General features: G+C 32.9%; 1 protein-coding gene across 2 annotated transcripts in view; it reads right to left on the reverse strand.

Annotated features, from left to right (window-relative positions):
* Window positions 1–20162, reverse strand: part of LOC148629172 (sortilin-like) — a 31457-nt gene extending 11295 nt beyond the window's left edge. Inside the window, exons 1-14 of one of the 2 annotated variants that reach the window (XM_088545534.1) lie at window positions 19848–20162; window positions 17001–17060; window positions 16528–16595; window positions 15506–15617; window positions 14526–14693; window positions 12201–12227; window positions 6674–6744; window positions 6161–6243; window positions 4547–4677; window positions 2583–2666; window positions 2109–2169; window positions 1349–1599; window positions 911–1013; window positions 98–174 (exon numbers count right to left, since the gene is read on the reverse strand). In XM_088545534.1, coding sequence (XP_088401660.1) covers window positions 98–174; window positions 911–1013; window positions 1349–1599; window positions 2109–2169; window positions 2583–2666; window positions 4547–4677; window positions 6161–6243; window positions 6674–6744; window positions 12201–12227; window positions 14526–14693; window positions 15506–15617; window positions 16528–16595; window positions 17001–17060; window positions 19848–20081 — 1530 coding nt within the window. In that variant the 5' untranslated portion in view covers window positions 20082–20162. The remainder of the gene's footprint in view (window positions 1–97; window positions 175–910; window positions 1014–1348; window positions 1600–2108; window positions 2170–2582; window positions 2667–4546; window positions 4678–6160; window positions 6244–6673; window positions 6745–12200; window positions 12228–14525; window positions 14694–15505; window positions 15618–16527; window positions 16596–17000; window positions 17061–19847) is intronic. The other variant, XM_088545542.1, reaches the window with a different exon arrangement.
* Window positions 20163–22329: the final 2167 nt, after the last annotated feature.

Consider the following 22329-nt stretch of genomic DNA (forward strand, 5'->3'; position numbering starts at 1 on the left):
GCAATTAAGCTCAGAGTAAGCTATTTATTTTGACAATCTGATGAATTTCAATCTATTTCAAAGCCATACAGCAACAAAATCTTCACAGATGACATACCTTTCTCCATTTGTATCCACCATCAGTTGTAATAAATACATCTGGTTTTGTGGTTTGTAAAGCATCAGCAACATGCCCTAGGAAACGAAAAACAAAACTTTGATACCAATGTGAACAAGAATATACTTGTTGATGCTGACCTGTCAGTGTCTATACCATATGGAAATGAAGTTTTTTTCTAAAAATATCATACGACTCCTTAAATTTTATCCCCTTATTTGTACTAAGACCATTTAGACATGATACTGTATGCATGGAAAATAATAATACGTCAACCTACACCATTTTTCATTCAAAACGCAACACATGTATCTTTTACATCTGTCTTCATATTTTAAGCAAAATAAAAATATATCTTAATAGAAAATCTTTCAAACAAAAAAAATTGTAATATATTTTCCACATCTCAAATTCGGACTTTTATGTTTCACAAAATTAACCAAAACTTAATCCAAATAAAAACAGTGTTCCATGCTCCTAGCCCACCTAAAGTTTTTGATAATAAATTGGAGTCAAATGCCATCTAGATAAAATATTCATCTGTACTGATTATTAAAACTTTTTTCAAAAGAATTATGGTAACAACATCACTTAAAACTTTCATTCAAATTTGTTGAAAATGTAGACTTGAGAGCAAATACAAAGCAAATTTTAAAGAATATGCTCTCATAAAACATATGTCGCCATTGATTTTCAAACTTGTCCAAGAAATTTATAATAACAACATTTGGTATAAAATTGATTAAAATATCTGTTGAAAAATGCACAATTTAAAAGTCATGAAAATACTTATCAGTTTTTTATTAAACATACCGTGAACTAAAATAAGTCCAGGAGCAGAAGCCACACTTAAAGGTAATTCTGATATTATTCCTCTATTTCTACTGTACGATCCATGTATTTGTAATGCACATTCCTGAAAATACAATTATACCTGCAAAAACTCAAAATAAATAAAAGAAACCATAAATGTAACTTTTAGGCAAAGCAATCTTTATGGTCATTATATAAATCCAACCAGTCATAATTTGTAACCTTTTTAGATACTTAATCAAAGTTCTTCAAGAAATCTTTCTCATAGTGGTACAGTACTTGATAAGACTGATAGAAAAACATTTGAGTATTATGGAAGAATTAGATACTGCGTGCATAAATTCTTCAACAACTAACGAACAGGAATATTAACTGACAAAAGCTAAAATGGACAGATGCCTTCTTAACAAGTCATCCCCATTTTCAGCATTCAAGTACCTTTTGATTATCTTTACAAGGAGCATTATCTGGTTTAGGTACAGGATGCCATGTTCCCCCAAGGTTGTATGATATCACAGTATGTATGCTGTTGTCATCTCTCATTTGGCTGGCAAGATAAACACCTCTCATTGATGTTACACGAAAGAAATCTGTTGTGTCTCCATAGTTAGGATATAAATGTTTTGTGAGAGATTCTGAGTATACCCTTCCCTTTCCAGATGATGTATACAGTGTACCATGTCCAGTGTCTGAATAAAATTAGTATTGGCATTTTTCATAATAGAATCTGCATTACTGTTAACATTCTTTATCAACAATATATTTCAGGATCGTTAATATTTAATGGTTCATTTCCAATTCACATTAAAGTCTTTAGGATTTCTGTTGCTTTAAGCAATTATGTGAATAAACGTCATTTTTACAAGTAGAAGCTTGGAATTATTGAAAAAGTATGTTCACTTGGTCACTTCATATGTTTACACATTATCCCTGTGACAATTTAACAAAAACTTCTATCATGTTAGGTTTTATTAATTTTTTCATTGATGTTATATATGCATAAAAAAGCAAGATTACAAATACTTTCTGAACACAGGCTAATGTAAATAATGAAAATAAGCTTGTTCAAAGGTTGTGCTAATTTCTAAATTATGATCTTTACAATAATTAGATAAGTGTAGTGTTACAACATTTACTTATTTGCAACCTGTGATTCAGTTAAAAAATAAACAATGAATGTTGTTCACTGAAACCATACCTCCAGGGTTATCTACATGCATGAACACTAGACCCTCATTCATATCCAGCACAGAGAAAAACTACAAATATACATTGTAACAATACAAGGGAATGTTATAACAGTTGTCCTAAAATTACATCATACCCTATGGTTTACCATAAGCATCTATAGGCAACTACTGGTGAAATCTGTATATATGCATTTTTTCAAAAGTATTACAATAGCCTTTTTACAATACAGCCAAACATTGCTAAACAGTATTGCATACAGGAAGCTACCAAACAATTCAAAATTTGTTTGGGAGAATAAATGAGATGAAATTCAAGGAAATAAAAGCCTAAAAAACTCACACAAATTGAAACTATCAGAATGATAACAGTTTTGCAAGAGAAAAGTCATGTTGTATGAATTTACAGATAAAAATTTGAACTTGATAGCATGGAATGTGTAGTGCTACGGTCAAGGAAGAATATGTGACATTAAGGCACCTACTCTTTCACCATTCATCCTAGGTAAGTAAGTTTTATCCCAAGTTTTACCACCATCTGATGATACTAACATCTTCCTAACTTCACTCTGAAATACAACAGTCAACTAAATAGTCTCGAAATTTTATAATGTATAATATACATAAGTTTATTTTCCATTTATTTCTACAAAAGAAAAAAAAAAACATAAAGGAATATGATTAAATTTTTAAATTCTGCTAAATCAGAAACACCATGAGCAAGGTCAATGGGAGAATACTCCAGCTTCAAATGGAGTTTAATGTTATCTGAATTCCTGAAGACTTGGTGGATCTACATTGGTGCAGGTAATACAAATTTGACAAAATGATCAATATGGTTATGTTGTACTTCATTAAGTTATTAACCAAAATGCAGATTGGTAATGTTCTGTTGCAATGTATAGAAGTCAACATAGTAGGGGCCTAAAACACCCTAGAGTGTACCTAGTCCTATGAGAAAATTGTTGAAAAACAGCCAAACAGCAACAGCACAGTTCTTTATAGATTATAATGAGTGACTACTTTGTTTAATATACACTCCTTGAATCCTGATATAAATTATAAAATATTGATGAAAGGATTAAGATTTTGACTAATAAATGTGTTAAATGGAACATGCATTTCTTGACACATTCTGCAAAAACTAATTTCCTAAATGCAATTTAATTTATTACTTAACATCTTCCAAGGCCAAAAAAGAAGTCCCTAAAATATTCATTTGATTTAAAGACTTGATCTTAATTTTATTTGCAGCACTGATAGAATATATTGAAGCTGAATAATTGCCTGAAACTTATTTACTGATTTTAAAAGAGGTATTGAATGATATAAAATGAATAACAACATTTGGATAATACTTTGTGTGGTGTTCAGAAATAGTAGGGAAGTTTCTAAGTAATGAAGTAGTGAAAAAAAAGGTATTTTGACCCTGAAGGATCCAAAACCTTAAATTTGTAGTTTACCACCTATTAATGGCTGCTATATAATGTATTTCAGGACATGAAGTGTGAACGATAAAACTTAGTTTGGTACTAGACTGACACACTCACTAACTCCAATACAATATTAACTCTGAGTTGATTATACTCGGCGTCACATAAATAACATACTGTTAAAATTTGAATAAAAACATTTTCTACGACTTTATTGACATCTACCGTCGTTTAAATTGTCTTAAATGACTTGCTCATTCGTTTAGTCAAACGGCTTCTCCCTAAACATTGAATCGTTAAATTCCGGTCAGATTTTAATTCTCGGTGCCAATATTTACATTGTAAAAAGTCGGCCATGTTTACAGTGATCGGGTTGCTAGGAGATGTTGTTTACGTTTAAATGGTTTGTCCAAAAACCGAAGAACCCAGAATGCATTTCGGCGTTATTTCGGATATCTCGTATTTATTTTACGCGAACAACGTACAATACCGAGAAGTTAATCAAGCAGACGATTGTCACCGGAGTTCGACGGGAACTTACGAACTTTGTTTGTAAACAAATCGTCCCGTAGAAACCAACATGGCGGATATTAGTATGGGATTTTCCCGTAAGGATTTGTTACGCATGATTTAAGCTAAAAGCGACTTGTTCAGGGAGAAGCCGTTTGGCTAAACGAATGAGCAAGTCATTTAAGACAATTTTAACGACGGTAGGTGTCAATAAAGTCGTAGAAAATATTTTTATTCAAATTTTAACAGTATGTTATTTATGTGACGCCGAGTATAGTCATAATTGTCTCTTATGCAGAATTCTTGGCCAATAATCAATAATAATTCAATAATAAGTCTTCAGTTTGATTCTTGATCAAGCCATGACTTCCTGTGCTGAACTGAGCATGGTTCTACAATAGCACTGAGGTGGGCAACTGATGAATGAAAGATCACTACATTCCCAAACAAACATTTAAATTAGAAACCTGTCAACAAAAGTTTTCATCAAACAATAGTATGCTTACGTCAGATTTTTCTTGGACAGCAGCATATAGAAATTTATCTTGATGTCCAAATGATTCCACACCTCTCATTAGCACAGTCCAACTTCTACCAAGGTCTGTTGATTTTTTCAGGTCATATTTTATGCCCATAACTAACAAGAAAACCCAAACATAAGTTATTAAGAAACAGACGTTTTTCTATTAAAAGAAAGATATTTTTAATAATTCTTGATTTTGAACTAAATGTAAACAAATAAAAACTAGAAAAACTGAGAGCAATGCTCAATTAACTGATACCCCACTTTCCTATTGTATAACATTCACCTTTTGACCACCAAATTGATTTTAATAACATCTAAAATGGTAATATGTAATAAGGGATTCTGTTCAAGTTGCATTCCATTGTGTAAAAGGAGTTACAAATAGGAGATGGATACCCAAACATCAGGAAATTTGCTGATGTCAGACCTAAAAAAAAAATCACATCAAAATCTAAAATAGAAGGTATACATAGTTTAAAGTAAATACTGATTCAGTGAATGTTCATTAAATCCCATTCATACGGTAAGAGGAGATGGTAACCCAATATTCATTAATGAGACAAAGTCCATGTTTGGCTATGTGAAACTGCCACATTGATTAAGATCAAAATCTAAAATGTAACGTGCACAATGGGAATATGTAACAAAAATTCCTAGAGTTTCCTTATCTTCCATTCAATGGTGTATGAGAAGTAATGGATAGAATGAGTCACCATATGCGTAACAGAAGGATGGAAGAAAGGACACCCCTATCACTATATACTCCCAACTTTACCAGTGAGGAGTATAATAAATTAGTTATAAGTTTCCTTTGCATAGAGTACCAATGTTCCATTTTGGTATGTTTACTTATACAGGTAAAATAGGTGAAAGTACAAGATGGTACATGTAACAGACTTAGAAGGTTAACACAAGTTTAGTGAGCATGTAGTAATTGTAGAAAATAAGTACCGGTATCTACTGCTTTTAAATGACTAACAATCAATTCTTAATAGCTTAATTATAACACTCAATTCAGTGTACAATGTAAATAGCCATACCTTTCTAGGTTGCGACATATTGGACTATTTTTATGCAGATTGTTTTTTTTTAAATTGTGATTTTATGACCAATACCTGTTAGTATTGACTCATAGATAGTTAAATTTAACTTCATAGAGAAAATTGATTCAGTTACTATATGCTGACGTTCATAAACACTTACCATAACACTTTTTACAGAATCAGTTGACAATACAAGGACAAATTTTAAATAATCAACATCAACAATATGTAATATCCCATTTTCTTTGGTTCCTACCCTATGATATCTTGACAGGGCCTCAATACATATATTTGCACCACAGCAGAAAAATACCTAATTCTGATTACTGTGAAAGTACTTATATTCATGGGTATCAATTTTCATGGTTCAGGGGAAAAGCATAGGTTGGTGGATTCTTGAATTCATGGTTTTGATGATCCTATCATACAAATTAAAGTAAATAATCTGTTTTGCTGGGAATCAAATCTCAGGGTTTACCTTACCCACAAAATCCACGAAAAATTGGTACCCAAACAAGCAATTGTACTTTCACAGTATACAATATACATACAAGCAGCAAAGAATGGATGTGTGTTAGTTGAATCTACAGCAGCATAAATAGTCCTTTCATCATCAACTCCTTTATGTTGTCCCCTGGAATTATAAATATATTCTAGACTTATATCACAGTGATTCTTAGTTTTCACTGGTGATACTGAATTAATGTTATGTTTGTACAATAGTGATTCTGAGTTAATGTTAAAAGCTAAAGTCTACTCAGCTAAGGCTATTTAAAATCAATTTTTTTTTTGTTACAAATTTTTTGTAGAAAATCTTTTTTTCTTTTAAATGGAGACCAGTTTTACCACACAAATATAAACAAAAATAATTAATAAGTTGAGGTTAAATGTCCACTAAGATTAAAAAAAATTATTTTGTAGCTTATCCACCATTCTGACATATTTCTTAGGATCATACAGTAGTTATAAAGATTATTCTCCACTTCTATCATAAAGTCAATTTCATTTTCTAGTTAGATAAGTTGTGATTACATTAATTGATACAATAAAACATCATTGCTTACCATTTAAACAGATTGACTCCATCACTTATTCTCCTCCAGTTTCTACCATTATCTTCACTGATATACACTGTCTGCAATGATTCAAAGTAATTAGTATTGGTAAACTCATTAAAACAGAATTCTTTTTACACAGGCATTTCATCAATTGCATTCCATATGGTCAATACAGAAATACATGTACAGAACTAATTAATGGGTACTTTCACTTTCAACCAGGTTGGTAGTTTCATAATTGTCCTCCTTACAAAAAGTGCTTTGGTATAAAATAACAAAGAAACACACCAATGATGTAAAATATGGGTACTTTGACACTAATAATAAATACACATTTTGTAACTAGTTAAACTAGAAATTCCACTGATTAAATGATTTAAGTGTTCCTATTAAAAGAGTGTGTTTGACACGAAATACATGTAATCTATCAATACATTGAACTAAAGTAGTAACAGTATTAACATCCATGATATTCACATACAATCACAGTACACATGATATAAGCACTGGTACTCCTAGACACCCCCTTTTCTAAGCTTCAATCAAAGGAACTGACTACCATAGTGACTAACTTTCCCTTTTTATGAATATAAGTATATGATTATATTCATTAAAAGGAAATGTAAGATTTAGTTGTAACATTTTTTGAGAAATCAAACAATAGTAAAAAGACTTTTTAATAATAATAAAAGAACAGCGTTCCAATGTCCCACACGAAAAAAAAAAAAAAGTTAAAATTCATTGAAATTTTCTAATTCCAAGGTCATAACTTCCAAAAGAAATCAATCAGCCACAACCAAAGTCAAACTTAACCTGTAACTTCTCATAGTAAAACTACATGCAAAAGATAAAATCAATTGGTAAAAGCATTACAAAACAAGATACTCCCAGGAACCTAAATCGCTCACCTGATTGAATTTTGCTTTTCAAGGGCAATAAATTCAACAAGAAGTTGTCCAACAATTTTAACTCAAGAAAACTTTGATAGGAATTATCATAAGGATCATTTCAGTAAATGAAAGTCTAAATCTATCATAGTTTTCCAGACATTGGCTGAAAACTGTAAAAAAAAAAAAAAAAAAAAAAAAAAAAAATTTCCCGTCAAGGGTAATAACTCTTATAAGAAGGCGTCTGACAAATTTTATGCCTGAAGATTTTTGTAGTCCTATAAGTAAGGATCATTTCAGCAATTGAAAGAATTTTGGCTAAACCTAACAGTTTCGGAGATATATGCGAAAAACTACTGTCTGACCCCTATGTTCTATTTTTAGTAACAGAATTTCGTTTCAATTGGAAAAATAGTGTCAGAGGAGAAAATTTATGAAAGAAATAACATAAAAGAATAGCAAAAAACTTTGAAAAATGGCAACAACTCCAACATGGCTTGATAGATTAAAATGAAAATTTGACCTTAGATAGATCTCATCATGCTGAACACATTTACACCTTTCAGAATGGGCTAAACCTAACTATTTTGGAGATATATGCGAAAAACTATTGTCTGACCGCTGTTCTATTTTTAGTAATGGCAGCCATGTTTTTCAATTGATCAAAAATTCCAAAAACAGTTCTATACAGGATACCCCATGGAACATTCATACTAAGTGTGGTTCCAATTGGTCAAGTAGTGTCAGAAGAGAAGATTTTTGAAAGAAATAACATAAAGCAAGAATGCTACACCTAGCCATATGTCCCCCGCCCCTGTAGAAATGTAGAAATAGTTGAATTACAAATGTTTGACACTTGTATAAATAGCAGATTCAAAACTTATGTGCTTTCACAAGTCCATGTGGTGATTCAAGCAGGCATTCCAAAACAACAATGATGACAACAAAATGATTTGACTTATCCAAGAATAACTGGGTCCCATCCATATAAAAGCAACTTGGATGCAAGAGATGATATACTTACCTTCAGCTACTATGTGAAAAATAATCTTTTACTGGCACCTCTTCATACAACAACAAAAAAAAACGTGAAAAATGAACAAAGTCCCATAACTCCCATAAAAATTGACGAATTAAAATGGCAGTTAAGTATAATGAACTACATATGGTGACACACAATCCTACAAAATTTGGTCAAATTCCGTTTAGCGGTTTCTGAGGAGTTGCATCCACAATGTGTTCCTATTGCGAATAATGTGAAAAATGAACAAAGTCCCATAACTCCCATAAAAATTATCAAATCAAAATAGCAGTTATGTATGATCAACTACATATGGTGAAAAACAATCCTACAAAATTAGGTCAAATTCCATTCAGTGGTTTCTGAGGAGTTGCGTCCACAAGGTGTTCCTATTACGAATAATGTAAAAAATGAACAAAGTCCCATAACTCCCATAAAAATTGTCGAATCAAAATAGCAGTTAACTATGGTGAACTACATGTGGTGACAAACAATCCTACAAAATTTGGTCAAATTCTGTACCGTGGTTTCTGAGGAGTTGGGTCCACAAGCTTCGGATGGACACACGGACGGACGGACACCAGCATTTCTATGTCCCTGCTCCGCGTTGCAGCAGGGGACAAAAATAGCAAAAAACGTTGAAAAAGGGCAATAACTCCAACATGGCTTAATAGATTAAAATGAAAATTTGACCTCAGAGAGATCTCATCATGCTGAACACTTTTACCCCCAGTCAGAATTTGGCTAAACCTAACCGTTTTGGAGATATATGCGAAAAACTATTGTCTGACCCCTATGTTCTATTTTTAGTAACGGCGGCCATGTTTTTCGAGGAATAAAAAATCCCCACATCAGTTCTACCCCAAGAAACATTCATACCAAGTTTGGTTTCAACTGGTCAAGTAGTTTCAGAGGAGAAGAGTTTTGAAAAATTGTTAACGACAACGAAAGACGACAGACGCCAAGTGGAAAACTGTAAATTCTCTGAAAGTTTCTAAGTCCAAGGGCCATAACTTCTGTAAAAATCATTCAACCGTAACCAAAGTCGAACTAAATCTGTAACTTCTCATATTTAGACTACATATAAAATATGAAATCAATTGATACAAGCATTACAAAAAAAATGCAAGAAAACTAAATTCACTGAAATTTTCTAAGTTCAAGGGCCATAACTTCCGTAAAAATCATTCATCCGTAACCAAAGTTGAACTTTATCTGCAAACTCTTCATAATAAGGCCACATGCCAAATCAAACTTATTTGGTAAAAGCATAACAAAAAAAAAGGTGGAAAATGCAGACGGACGTGATGCGAACAATTAGTCAGAGAGCTCTGAGAGGGGGTGTCCATAGGTACATGTGATTTGAAGGTGGAGGATTGGATCTGCCGAATGTTTTTTTTTAATATAACATATAGCAGATGATGACAACTTCATGCAATGTGAATGCAGGGGAAAGCCTGTGATGAATACTGAATTCTGTATATAAGAAACAGCTGAAGCACTAGCTTGATGCTTAGTTGAAAAATCTTCATTTAAACCTGACTTTTGTAAGATTCATACATTTTTAACACATGATGAACAATGACTAAAATCTAGCAATAATACATATCCTGATCAAAATTAAAACTTAAAAAACTAATTTACATGTATTTATTTTTAAACGGAAAAAAATTGTAAATATCCCAAGGGGGTGGCTTGGTTAACGGTACATTTAACTCTATGATCTACTTTCTGATATATATACCCATTACAAAATATCTGATGCTGTTAGTCATCCATGACCAAACTGTTAATACATGTATAGAATTAAAAACTGCTTTTCCAGAATTTATCAATGTGAAAAATTGGACCATTTAATCACAAAACAAATAAAAATCCAAATGACCAAAGAACTTTTACATCAGGTTTGTGAGTGAAAGGTCAATTCTACACATTCATATATCATAGAAAACAGTCCTTAATCCTTATAATTCCAATCCCAAATTATCTGAAATGTATTCATTATTTTTGTTCTTGGATCTCATTCACTGAATTTAACATTGCAGAAGTTGATATTTAACCAATAACATGGCATGGCTGTCAATTCAATATTTAAAATAAACAGGGGCTACCGATTACCAACAACCTTATTCTTTCCAATGTTGTTGTTTTTTAAACAATAAAATGAATGGAATAAAGCAGATGATACTGTTTCACACCACTGATTAGGTTTATTTTTGTTGAAGTGATGGTAGCCATGTTTGTTTACAATATATACATGGAATTTACTAAGTTGTAAAAATTGTCATCGCTAAGGCTGTAGAAGGTGAACAAACCATCATTATGCACAAAAAGGCATGCTTATTACCAGTAGATTGGAATTATTATTGTATTTAACTACATTGTGAGCCATTCAGTATGTCCACAGGGGCTTGCTCCCACTATCAAATATACAGACAAACTAGTATATAAACACAAAAAGGGTGATCCCAGATATGGGGACCCTCAATACAAACTCAATTTTTTTCAAATAAAATTGAATTACTGGATACTGACAAATGATTTAACTAATAAATAAACACAAGTATCACCACCCAACACTTCTAATCAAATCAATACAAGGATTTATACATCCAAACTCCATATTTCTTCAATCACATGGACTGATAGTGAAACTACAGGGACTTTTGACATCACTAGACAAACCAGGTTTGCTCAACACTTATCTTGTGATCTACAATGACGCTAGATTTTGTGGGAAAATTTGTGCTCCAAGTCTTATCGCAAATGACATGACAAGTGCCGAGCAAACCCAGTTTGTTTAATAAGTGTATGTGTATGTGTTTGTAAGAATCAGGCAAAATAGGAAAAATCAAAAACATACATGTAAAAACCCCACTGATCTGACAATTTAATATACCTTACCTATTGGAAAGACCATTATTTTCACTGGCTTTGCTCAGAAATTTTTCAATAGAATGTTAGAAAAATTAGGTTTTTGACAGAGTTATCTGCCCTTGAAATGTTCATTTTCAGTGCATTTCAATGAAATTGTACTCAATGGTCCAGCATATGGAAAAACCTTGTCATTGTTTCTTGATTCTGATGGCACAAATAGTCAAATAACATTATTTTTTTTCATACCATGTTTCACCCACTGCCTGATTCTTACAGGGACTGACATGTAATGACACAGGTTGCAGTCGTTTCACTTTCAGACCAAGGGATTGTAGAAATATGGTTTGGATGTACAGATCATTGTATTGATTTGATTAGAAATATTTGATGGTGATACTGGTTATTTATTTATTAGATTCACCATTTGTGAGGTGATTGCTTAAGCAGTATATAGTAATATATTCAACTTCATTTGAATAAAAATTGAGATGAAGCAAGGCACATCAAAATCTGAGACCATCCTTTTTGTGTTTATATACTAGTTTGGCTGCATATTTGATAGTGGGAGCAAGCTCCCGATGTATGTCTATGGCAACCATATTGTAAAACAACATTGTCACAAGCATTACAGCATACAACATTGTCTTTGCATAACATTATCACTTACATTACCACACTTTCTCCAGCATTACAACATTGTTACTAGCATTACAACAATACAGGACAACAAAGACTGACAATACTGTACCTTTCTATCAAGTCGTTTTGTTTCTGTCTACAGTACACATATACAGTAAATGGGCAAATTATAAATTGATACTATTCATTTATAATTTCACACAAACAGTTAAAATAAATTTAATCAAAATTAGATCTCTTACTTGCCCATACACCCAATATATCAATATGACTAATATGAGGCAAGTGAAAATTATTCATATTGAATTAGTCATTTTTCTTCTTTCAAACAAACTACAACCATGGTTTTTTATGTTGATCAGATCCGTATCATGCATTGATATTATGTATACAGATCAGTGGTACAATAAGGTACTACAGGAAATTTTAATTTTATGAGGCTATTTTCAACTCCTTTGAAAAGTTCTAAATTGATCAATAAATAATAACATTATAAACTCAGGAAAATACAGGTGCAGACTGATATGACTGCAGGGGTTAAATCCTGAACAGTTGAAATGAGTATAGACACAACATTACAAATTGATAATAGATACTGCTCTGAATTTGGATTGTGATTGAATGTTTGACATACATGTTGTATTCTAACCAGAATAAAGTGGTAAAAAACCTTAATAAATTTACAAATACACATAAGATACAAGTAACAAGAGGCTCACGGGAGCCAGAATTGCTCACCTGGTTCAATTTTTGCCTTCAAGGGAAATAACTCCTAACAAGGGGTCATCCTACAACTTAGATAACCTTATCATCAGAACCATTTCATCAATTAAAAGTTATTTTTTTATATTTATCATAGTTTTCAAAATATTGGCCAAAAATTGCAAAAAAAGTCAGTTTTTTCGCCTTTCAAAGGCAATAACTCAAGCAAGCTTATTAAAACTTGGACCCAAAATAATTTTGTAGACCTTATCATAAGGATCATTTCATCAATTGAAAATATTTACCTATTACAGTTTTCTAGATAAAGGACTGAAAACTGCAAAATTAAGTCATTTTTGCCTTTCAAGGGCAATAACTCTTACAAGGAGTCATCCAACAACTTCATGCCAATGGAGACATTTGTAGGCCTTATCAAGGTTTGACACTAACTTTTCTAGCAAAGAGTTGTCTCACAACTGTGACCCAATGGAGACTATAGTAGAGCTCTTCAAGCTGAAGACAGAAAGTCACCTTTATTTTCAACTATCTCTTTTAGTTTTTGAGATGTATGTAGAAATTGGTGACTGGATCCCTGTGGTCCAAATATAGCAATGGCAGCAATTTTTCATGCTTGATATACATGATCTACACAAATTATAAAGTAAATATCTTAAGGATGCTGATGATCAAGTTTTGTAATAATCCACAGAGTGGTTTTAGAGGAATAGATTTTTAAAGAAAAGTTAATGACAACAACGATGAACACCAAGTGACGACATAAGTTCACATGGCCTTTTAGGCCAGGTGAGCTACTAATATAAGTAGGGAAAAAAAGCATTTATCTTTTATCCTGTTTAGTTCTAAAATTCAAAAAATAAATCTTTCAAAACATTTCTTTTGTGGATTGGAACCTTGTACATGTAGTAAAATTCATACAGATCCACATGCTTTTACTTCTAGTAAGTTACTGCTTAGATACAAGAAAAATGGTTGTTTTGATCCCTAATGGCCCTAAATCATCATGATTATGGTCATAACCACTTGATCAAACCCAGCCTGATTTTACTGGTATGATCCTTGTGGTACCACAGAGATCCATACACTATAAATCAAGTTCTTGTTGTTGAGAACCATGAAAATGTACGTTTTTGGCTCCTAATGTCCTTATTAATGGCTTAAATAATTACCCTAAAATCAACTTCTTCTTCAGCTGTATGACACCTTGTGATACAGTTTCAAAGGAGTTCAAATTATTATCTGTACATCAGAAAAATGCATGTTTCTGGTACCATTCTGGTTCCTTATTCCTGAATGGTTTCAGAAACAATATCAGACCTGATTATGCTACAAATTTACTTCATGAAAATCTGTATTGTTGACCATATTTATGAAAATATTCCATAGAATCCTGAACTCTGTGTGATTTTAACATAAGTACTATGAAGAGGTTTACAATATGTAAAGGGTAATTTTTAAATCAATTTCTAAGAAACTACACAGTATAATAGTAAACATCTTGGAATCCCATCCTTTCTTTTGATGTATGACACATTGTGGTCCAATTTCATAGAGATCAATACACTTATACTCGTACAAGTTATTGTCAGGAAACCAAATGTCAACAGATGCTGGATGAGGACAACCCCACACCATTTTATGACTGCAAACCTTTTGCTGTCGTATAAAAAATTTGCACTAGTCTATCAAATTAACAGAAATGAAACCAACATACCTTAACAGTCAGAACACTAAATGAAGCCAGAAGATAGTTTGTATTATGTTCATTGAATTGTATCTGACCATCCATTTGAAATGGTACTTCTGAAGATACAAAACTTTCTCCACTGTTTTCAGTAATATACAGAGTTGTTGATCCTGAATGAACTGACACTAAATAAACCTAAAATGATGCAAAAAGATTATATAAATTATCAAAAAATTAGTTCATGTATACTAAAGATTATCACTTGTTTAACCACAGACTCTCCGTATGATCAGTTTGCCCCCTCCCTATTTCACATGTTCACATTATTCAATCAATGAAAGACCTTAGTGAGCACCCTCACAAACCTTATGTCCACACATTGCAGGAGGAACCAGTCCAAGGCTTATTTTCATAAAATGAAGGTACCCAGAAAAAAATGTACACAGGTCTTACTAAATGACAGGAGGAATTTCATTGAAAAATTGTTTCAGTAGTGCACTTCGGGTAACTAAGTTCAAAGGGGCATTTATATCAAAATAGCCCAGTATTATGCACAATAACCTATTGTATTCTTAGTACATACCAAGTTTCGAAAAATTCTGTGATTTAGTTTGAAGGAGTTGGGATGATATGAAGCTTCAATCAAGTACTTCTGGAAGCTTAATTCAAAGAGGCCTATCTTCCACTAACTTTGAAGGATCATAATTTCTTCGTAATATGCACACCTAAATATTGTATCATTAAAACATACCAAGTAATGTGACATTGTGTGCTGTATTCTGTAGTTTGAGTTGCAATGACAAAAAGAGGACTACCGAAGGGACTTTAAGACAGACAGACACATCAAAAACATTAAACTTTTTGCAACTATACAAACCTTTTAATTGGCTTTGATATGCAAAATATCTCTCACAAATTTCAAATTTAACATCTATAGGCTGTGTTATTTTTGCTTGGTTAAAGGATATAATAAGACAAAAAATCAATAGAAAAAAATCATACTTTACCCTTTTTGGATCATCTGGATGTCTGAAAATTCCAGCATGTTTCCTAATATATATTGGCTTGTTAGGAGATAACTTGCTTGTTATGTTCTCAAAATGTAATCCAAAGTCTTTTCTGAAATGAAATAACACAATAAATATATCTTTTATAAAATGAAGAAGTGTTGTAGCACTAAGACAATGAAAAATTGTAAATATCTATTTTTAAGACTCATTTTCTAGCTGATGTTGTTTGCAATCAAATTAAAAGTGTTAAAGTTTGCATTTTAATCTATAATGTTAAAATCTATACTTCCCTGTAGTTGCATGAGAAACTTACAAAATGTAATTAATTTTAATTGATAAATTCATATAACAAAAACAGGCAAAATGCAACTACCCTTGATCTTTAAGCCCTCTAAAAATGTGTGTGAATTCATTCAAATTCAAGCTTTAAGGGTTACTAACACATCATCCAAATTAGTTTGAATGAAAATCTGACCAAAAAATGAAGGCTGTATTCAAATGAGAAGTATGAATTCTATGATTTTTACTGAAGTCCCCCTCCAAAAAGATGTCCTCTACATATTTCTATGAAATCAATCACATCCAGGCTTTTTAAGTTATCCACAATTCATCCAAGTTTGAAGAAAATCAGACCAAAAAAATGAAGGCTGTATCCAGACAACAACACAGAAATAATGGATGGATTAATGGATGGACCCTCCAAAAATATTACACCCTCCATAACTTCATAGCATGAAATATAAACCACTAATAGCATCAAATCCGGGTAGACAGCTGGCCGTATACTTGTATATTTGATTTGTAAGCTAAAGAATGACTTATTGCAATTCATTTGAAGGTAACCAAGACATTCTTACGATTAGAGTTGAAATACAAACACTATACATGCTTCAGCTGGTACAAAAAATAGTCACATGTGGGTATGAAAAAATACTTATTTGTCACTAAATATGTTCCTGATATATAAGAAGTATGCCACTGAAATGTATAGTTGACTTTGAAAATAAAAGGTCACTTACGTTCTATAAATATTAGATGCTGCAGTGGGTACACCAAAGGCTTCCTGGGTAGTAACAACTATCATTGTCTACAAATATAAAACATGATAGCAAAAATAAAATGCATAGAAATATCAGTAATAGCAAGACAATAAATTATAACTGAATGTAACCCTAATGACATGAGAGAAAAAAACAAATGATATCTACTTTTAAAAATTGCTCCCTAACTCTCTGTTCTAACAACATTCCTTTACAGTTCATGTCAGAAAATGCATTTCTAATTTCATAATCTTTTTTAATCAAATTTGTTAATCTTGATCTTTTGGATTAGTATGACATTGAAATAATTATTCAGATACACTGACATCTAACATCTTTAAAGAGTATAAAGGTAAATGTTAATTCTAGTTAGTAGTCACCATATCTGAAACATTCAAAACTGACAACAGCAGAAACACAAATTCAATATTGTGCATACCATGTTAACTTACCCCACTAGTACCAGCCCAGGCCAATGCCATTCCTGTATTTTTATCTTCTGTAAACACTCTCTGAAAAAAAATAATCACACAAGGATTGCAAAGTACCACAGTACCACAAGCATTCATAAAAAGTCATGATAGATAAAAAAATTAAGGTCTCACCACTTCAGGGTCAAATGACCATCCCTTAATGGAGTATCAAAAAGTATCGAACAATTATCATACAATCAATGGTTATGTCATATAAACTTGACAGACAGGTTGACAAGATGTGGAATGAAGTGAAATGTCACCAAACATACATCGATTGACCTCAAACAATTCTAAAACATGTATCTACTGACCTCAAATACATGTAGTTTTAACTGACAAGCAATAATATGCATGCACATGTAGATTTCAAGTTGCCAATGATCATTATGAATTTCTCACCCAACATTTTTCATACTATCCACCTATACTAGCCTTTGATATATATATATACATGTAGACTATAATCACTGTCTTCATTACAACAGTGAATCACAATAGTGTCAGCAAATACATGTACATTTACATCTTATAGTTTGGGTTATTGGTTGTTACCTTTTGTAATACAGAAGTAAAACATTTTGATCAAGGAACAATTGTTTAAAAAAAACACTCCACATGGATACAGTGACCACTTATGCTAAAAATGCAGTTCTAAAAATACACACATGTACATTTTTACATTGTAACTGAACATGGGTTTAGTATCTTTATCAAAGGGTGGTAAACTGGTTTTAAATGAAATTTAGGAAGTCAAATATTTCAAATACTGTGGCATTATTAATACATTTGTAAATGAGAAATGGTGTTTGATGATACCATAAAATTCCTGGACGGGAGTGGATCAATTCAAGAACTATTGATAGTCAACCAGGCAATCAAGGTCACCTCTGTCAACACAAATTTTAATTTCTCCACTCTCCACAATGGAGATATTAAGAGTGAAGTCACAGTATCTCCACTCCCCACAGCGAAGACACCATTTCAAACAAGAGGCTCCCTGGAGCCTGAATCGCTCAGCTGGTTGAATTTTATTTTAAATTTTTGGCAATAAATTTAACAAGAAGTTGTCCAACAATTTTGACTCAAGAAGACTTTGGTAGGACTTATAAGGATTATTTCTGCAATTGAAAGTTTCTTTCTATCTATCACAGTTTTCAAGAAATTGGCTTAAAACTGTAAAAAAAAAATAAATGTCTCTGTCATTTTTCCCCTTCCAAGGGCAATAACTCTTACAAGGAGTTGTCTGACAACTTTTATGTCTGAAGACCTTTGCAGTCCTAATAATAAGGATCATTTCAGCTTTTGAAAGAATTTGGCTAACCCTATCGGTTTTGGGGATATATGTGAAAAACTACAGTCTGACCCCTATGTTCTATTTTTAGTAATGGCAGCTATGTTTTTCAACGGATCAAAAATCCCAACATCAGTTCTGTGCAAAAATACTCCAAAGAACATTCATACCAAGTTTGGTTTCAATTGGTAAAGTACATGTAGTGTCAGAGGAGAAGATTTTGAAAAGAAAAAACATTCAAAATAGCAAAAAAACGTTGAAAAAGGGCAATAACTCCAACATGGAGATAGATTGACTGCAGATAGATCTCATCATGCTGAATACTTTTACTATGTCAGAATTTAGCTAAACCTAACAAGTTTGGAGATATATGCAAAAAACTACTGTCTGACCCCTATGTTCTATTTTTAGCCATGTGGCCATATTTTTCGATAAATCAAAAATCCCCACATCAGTTCTATGCAGGATAACCCAAGGAACATTCGTACCAAGTTTGGTTCCAATTGGTCAAGTAGTGTCAGAGGAGAATAATTTTGAAACATTGTTAATGGTGACGGATGACGATGGATGCCAAGTGATGGCAATAGCGCAGATGGCCTTTGGCTAAAAATGTTTGTAGTTTAGTACTTCTGTCTTTATACCAAGGTATATTTGATAATTCTAGCAGTTTCATCATATTTCTCAGTTATGGACTGAAAAAAATATTGAAAAGTAAAGAAAAAGAAGAATTTTACTCTAGTTTTTACTTTGGTGGAGTCAGTGGGGGACATGATTATTATGGTTTAATGCCCGATCAGCAATATTTCAGCTATATTCAGGCGATGAACATGACGTGGATGATAAAATGAACATGAAATGGTGATGCTGAAATGAAAAAATGGGATGGGATACAAGGATAATAGGGTCGACAAATTTTGATTGCCACTAGATAAAAGGGAGGGATGGGTAGGGTTGGGTCAATTCAGCCTCCTATGGCAGAGCGCAAAGGTTCCTACTCCTATCGAATACCAAAGCTGGGTTCTTTAACGTGCAAGGAACATGGCATCTTTCCTAACACAGTGCACCACTATGGTTTGCAGTCAGGATTTCCGTATTATACCCTGACAACCCCAGCATGTAACACGCCAGGGGTACCCCATTCCACCACCCGGGGCACACATCCCAGTAGCTCTGTGGGCAGAGCCCCTCCCTAGTCCCCGGCTAGGTTTCTGAGCACTATTTAGTTGCCTAGTCCCCGGCTAGGTTTCTGAGCACTATTTAGTTGCCTTTTACGACAAGCTTAGTGCTGCTGCAGGCCTATTCTTTTGACACCCGGACACTTTTATTCTAGTACGTCGCATCCCTTATTACAAACATCAGATTAAAAATGCCTCAGCGAATGCCATGATTATCTGGCCAACGGCTACAGCAACCAAGCAAACCCGATGTCGTCACTAGTGTATTATATCGTTTTTTTTAAATAATTTTTAAAAAATGGCTTGCAATGTAATCCGAATAATGTTTGATTAAGTAAGATAACACCAAGTTATTACCTCCTCTTCGATCCTTTGCTTTTTGCTATAAATATCTTGGAGAAATGTACTTTCCTGAGATTGACATTTTTCGTCAACATCTCGACGATATCGTTTGTGTAAAAAATTGTCATTTGTCGCTTGCACTGTAGATATGTCGATTTCTGAAATATGGAACTGGTGGGTGAATTGTGAGTCGCCAAGGCACTTCACCGTGACTGCAAAGACAAACGAAACAGCTAAAAACAACTCCATATCTTCCTTGAAGTTTTATGTATCGACGTTTCCGTTTCACGTGAAAAGATTTAGAAGCGCCATCTATAAAAATATTGAACTTATTTCCCCTTCATATCAGAAAATTCAAAGTACGCAAGCACTGAATCAATCTAAACAAAATTTTGCGGACCTTTTATTACCAAAGAAATCAACAAAGAAGTTTCAGGAAATTAGGTGATAAACAGCTCAATAGCAACGGTAATGTACAAAGTCTGACAAGAAATCTTTCAAATTTGCCGCAGCAACTTTGTGAACCTCCTCCCGTACCATTTCAAGACTGAAAATAATTTTCTACATGTTACAAGCATGATTCTGTCCTAGAATGGTTCAACATGTTGCTGCTCAGTTTGCAAATAGTTGTCGTGTTTGCAATTTTTTTTAATTGATGCTATTTTTTACTTATTAAATCTTAACACAGCTTTTAATGTTTTGCTTATACTCAGCTTTCCTTTTCTGCACTTCTAACTCGTTATCTTAATGCTTAGTGCTATATTTTTTAGACTACTTAAACTTTTAAATGCTTAGTCTATGTTATCTTGTATGTAATGTGTCTGTTTCTGCGCATGTAAACGTTTTCATGTATGTGTTTTAAAGTAATATTTTATGCATGTATATTCGGTTAAAAGCTCCTTATAATTAGAGTTTTTTTACAGTTAACTTACACTGAATAAAAATAAAGTTTTCTTATCTTATAACAAGTGATTTCGCGTAACGTCTGTTTAATTGGCGGCTTTGCCCCGTTCGGAGGGAAATGCCTTCAGTGACCATAAATAATAGAACGTCCCTATTGGGCATGTCGGTGTAGTACAAAGAACGGTTCCATCAATGGTAGGGGATGGTACCAGGCCAGAAAATAACTTGCCAGCCATGCTCGAGCTTTACAAGAGTCGTCGTCAAGTTGTCCATGAATCTGCAGTATGTACTTTATCTGTCTTATATTATGCAATTTACATGTACACATGTATATGTATATTTACATATATAAGAAGTCTAATGGGATGAGGGGAGTCTGCCATCTTACTTGCTAGTGCATTACTATATGGACAGCCTAGCTGGCCGAGTGGTCTAGGGCGCTGGACTTTGTGCAGGTGGTGTTGCAATAGATGTCGCAACGGTACGAGTTAGAGTTCCACGGAGGGAACGACAAAAAAAATCCTTTGCAAATTTGACAGTTCTAACATCGTTGGGAATTTTTCAGACCCATCTACATATATATTTCTGTAGTTTTAAGTTTTCTTAACGCTTATTGCTACGGATTGTACGGATTGGGTATAACACTTTCGAACTTAAGTTGTGCTTAAATTTCATTTCCACTGACGACAGTTGTTCATTTTTACTTTTCGAAAACATTTTACAGTGTTTATAAATGCAACAGAACAAAGCTCACTTGCTGATACCCTGCGGTGGGAGGGACAGTGCTCCCCCCAGAAACAATGTAAGAAACCCATAAGTCATTCAAATAGAAAAACGAATAAACAGGTTCTCAAGCACTTTTGATAAAAAATGTGAACGTTTCATCAAATTCACTGGAACAGCGTGTTTAGAGGTGATGCAGATTAGATGCCCCCTTGTCGAGCTTTAACAAAATCCATGTTAAGCATAAGGAAAACCCGAAAGCCAGTCAGATAAGGAAACAAATAAAGGGTGCACAATGGCATCATATCTGAAAGAATTTGTGAAAGTTTCATCAAATTACATTTAGTGGTTTTAGAGGAGTTACGGATCGGAACTGGAGATGGGCGAACGGACGAACATCATCGCTTTGCTGGGGTATAATGAAATTTATATCTTTGCAAAAGGACGGGACCATACTTAAATATGTTGAAATCGCTGAAGGATCTTTTCCCAATATCATAAAGGGAAAGAGGCAACTAGATTTTTCAATAAAAAATTGTCAGTATTGAGAGCAGCACAAATAATTCATTATTATTTAAAAATATATGAATATAATAATCATATTACAAAACTTAACTTTTACTTTTTTTTTATTGAAATTATTGTTCATTTAAGAGACAACGTCTGTTAAATATAAAAACGAACAATCGCACATATATATACAGTAAAATGAGATATAAAACGATATAAACAAATGTTAACGGTATCATTTTTTTACATGAACTTTTTAAGATTAACCAGGATGCATATTTCATGTCTTCACAATTAAGCGCCTGTAACGTTGTGTATGTGTAAACCATGGATAAGGAAAGAGAAACGCATTTCAACAAAA

Source organism: Perna viridis, chromosome 1 (assembly GCF_037379345.1).
Source record: "Perna viridis isolate PV_CMFRI_1.1 ecotype Kerala chromosome 1, ASM3737934v1, whole genome shotgun sequence".
In the NCBI taxonomy this organism is placed as follows: Eukaryota; Metazoa; Mollusca; class Bivalvia; order Mytilida; family Mytilidae; genus Perna; species Perna viridis.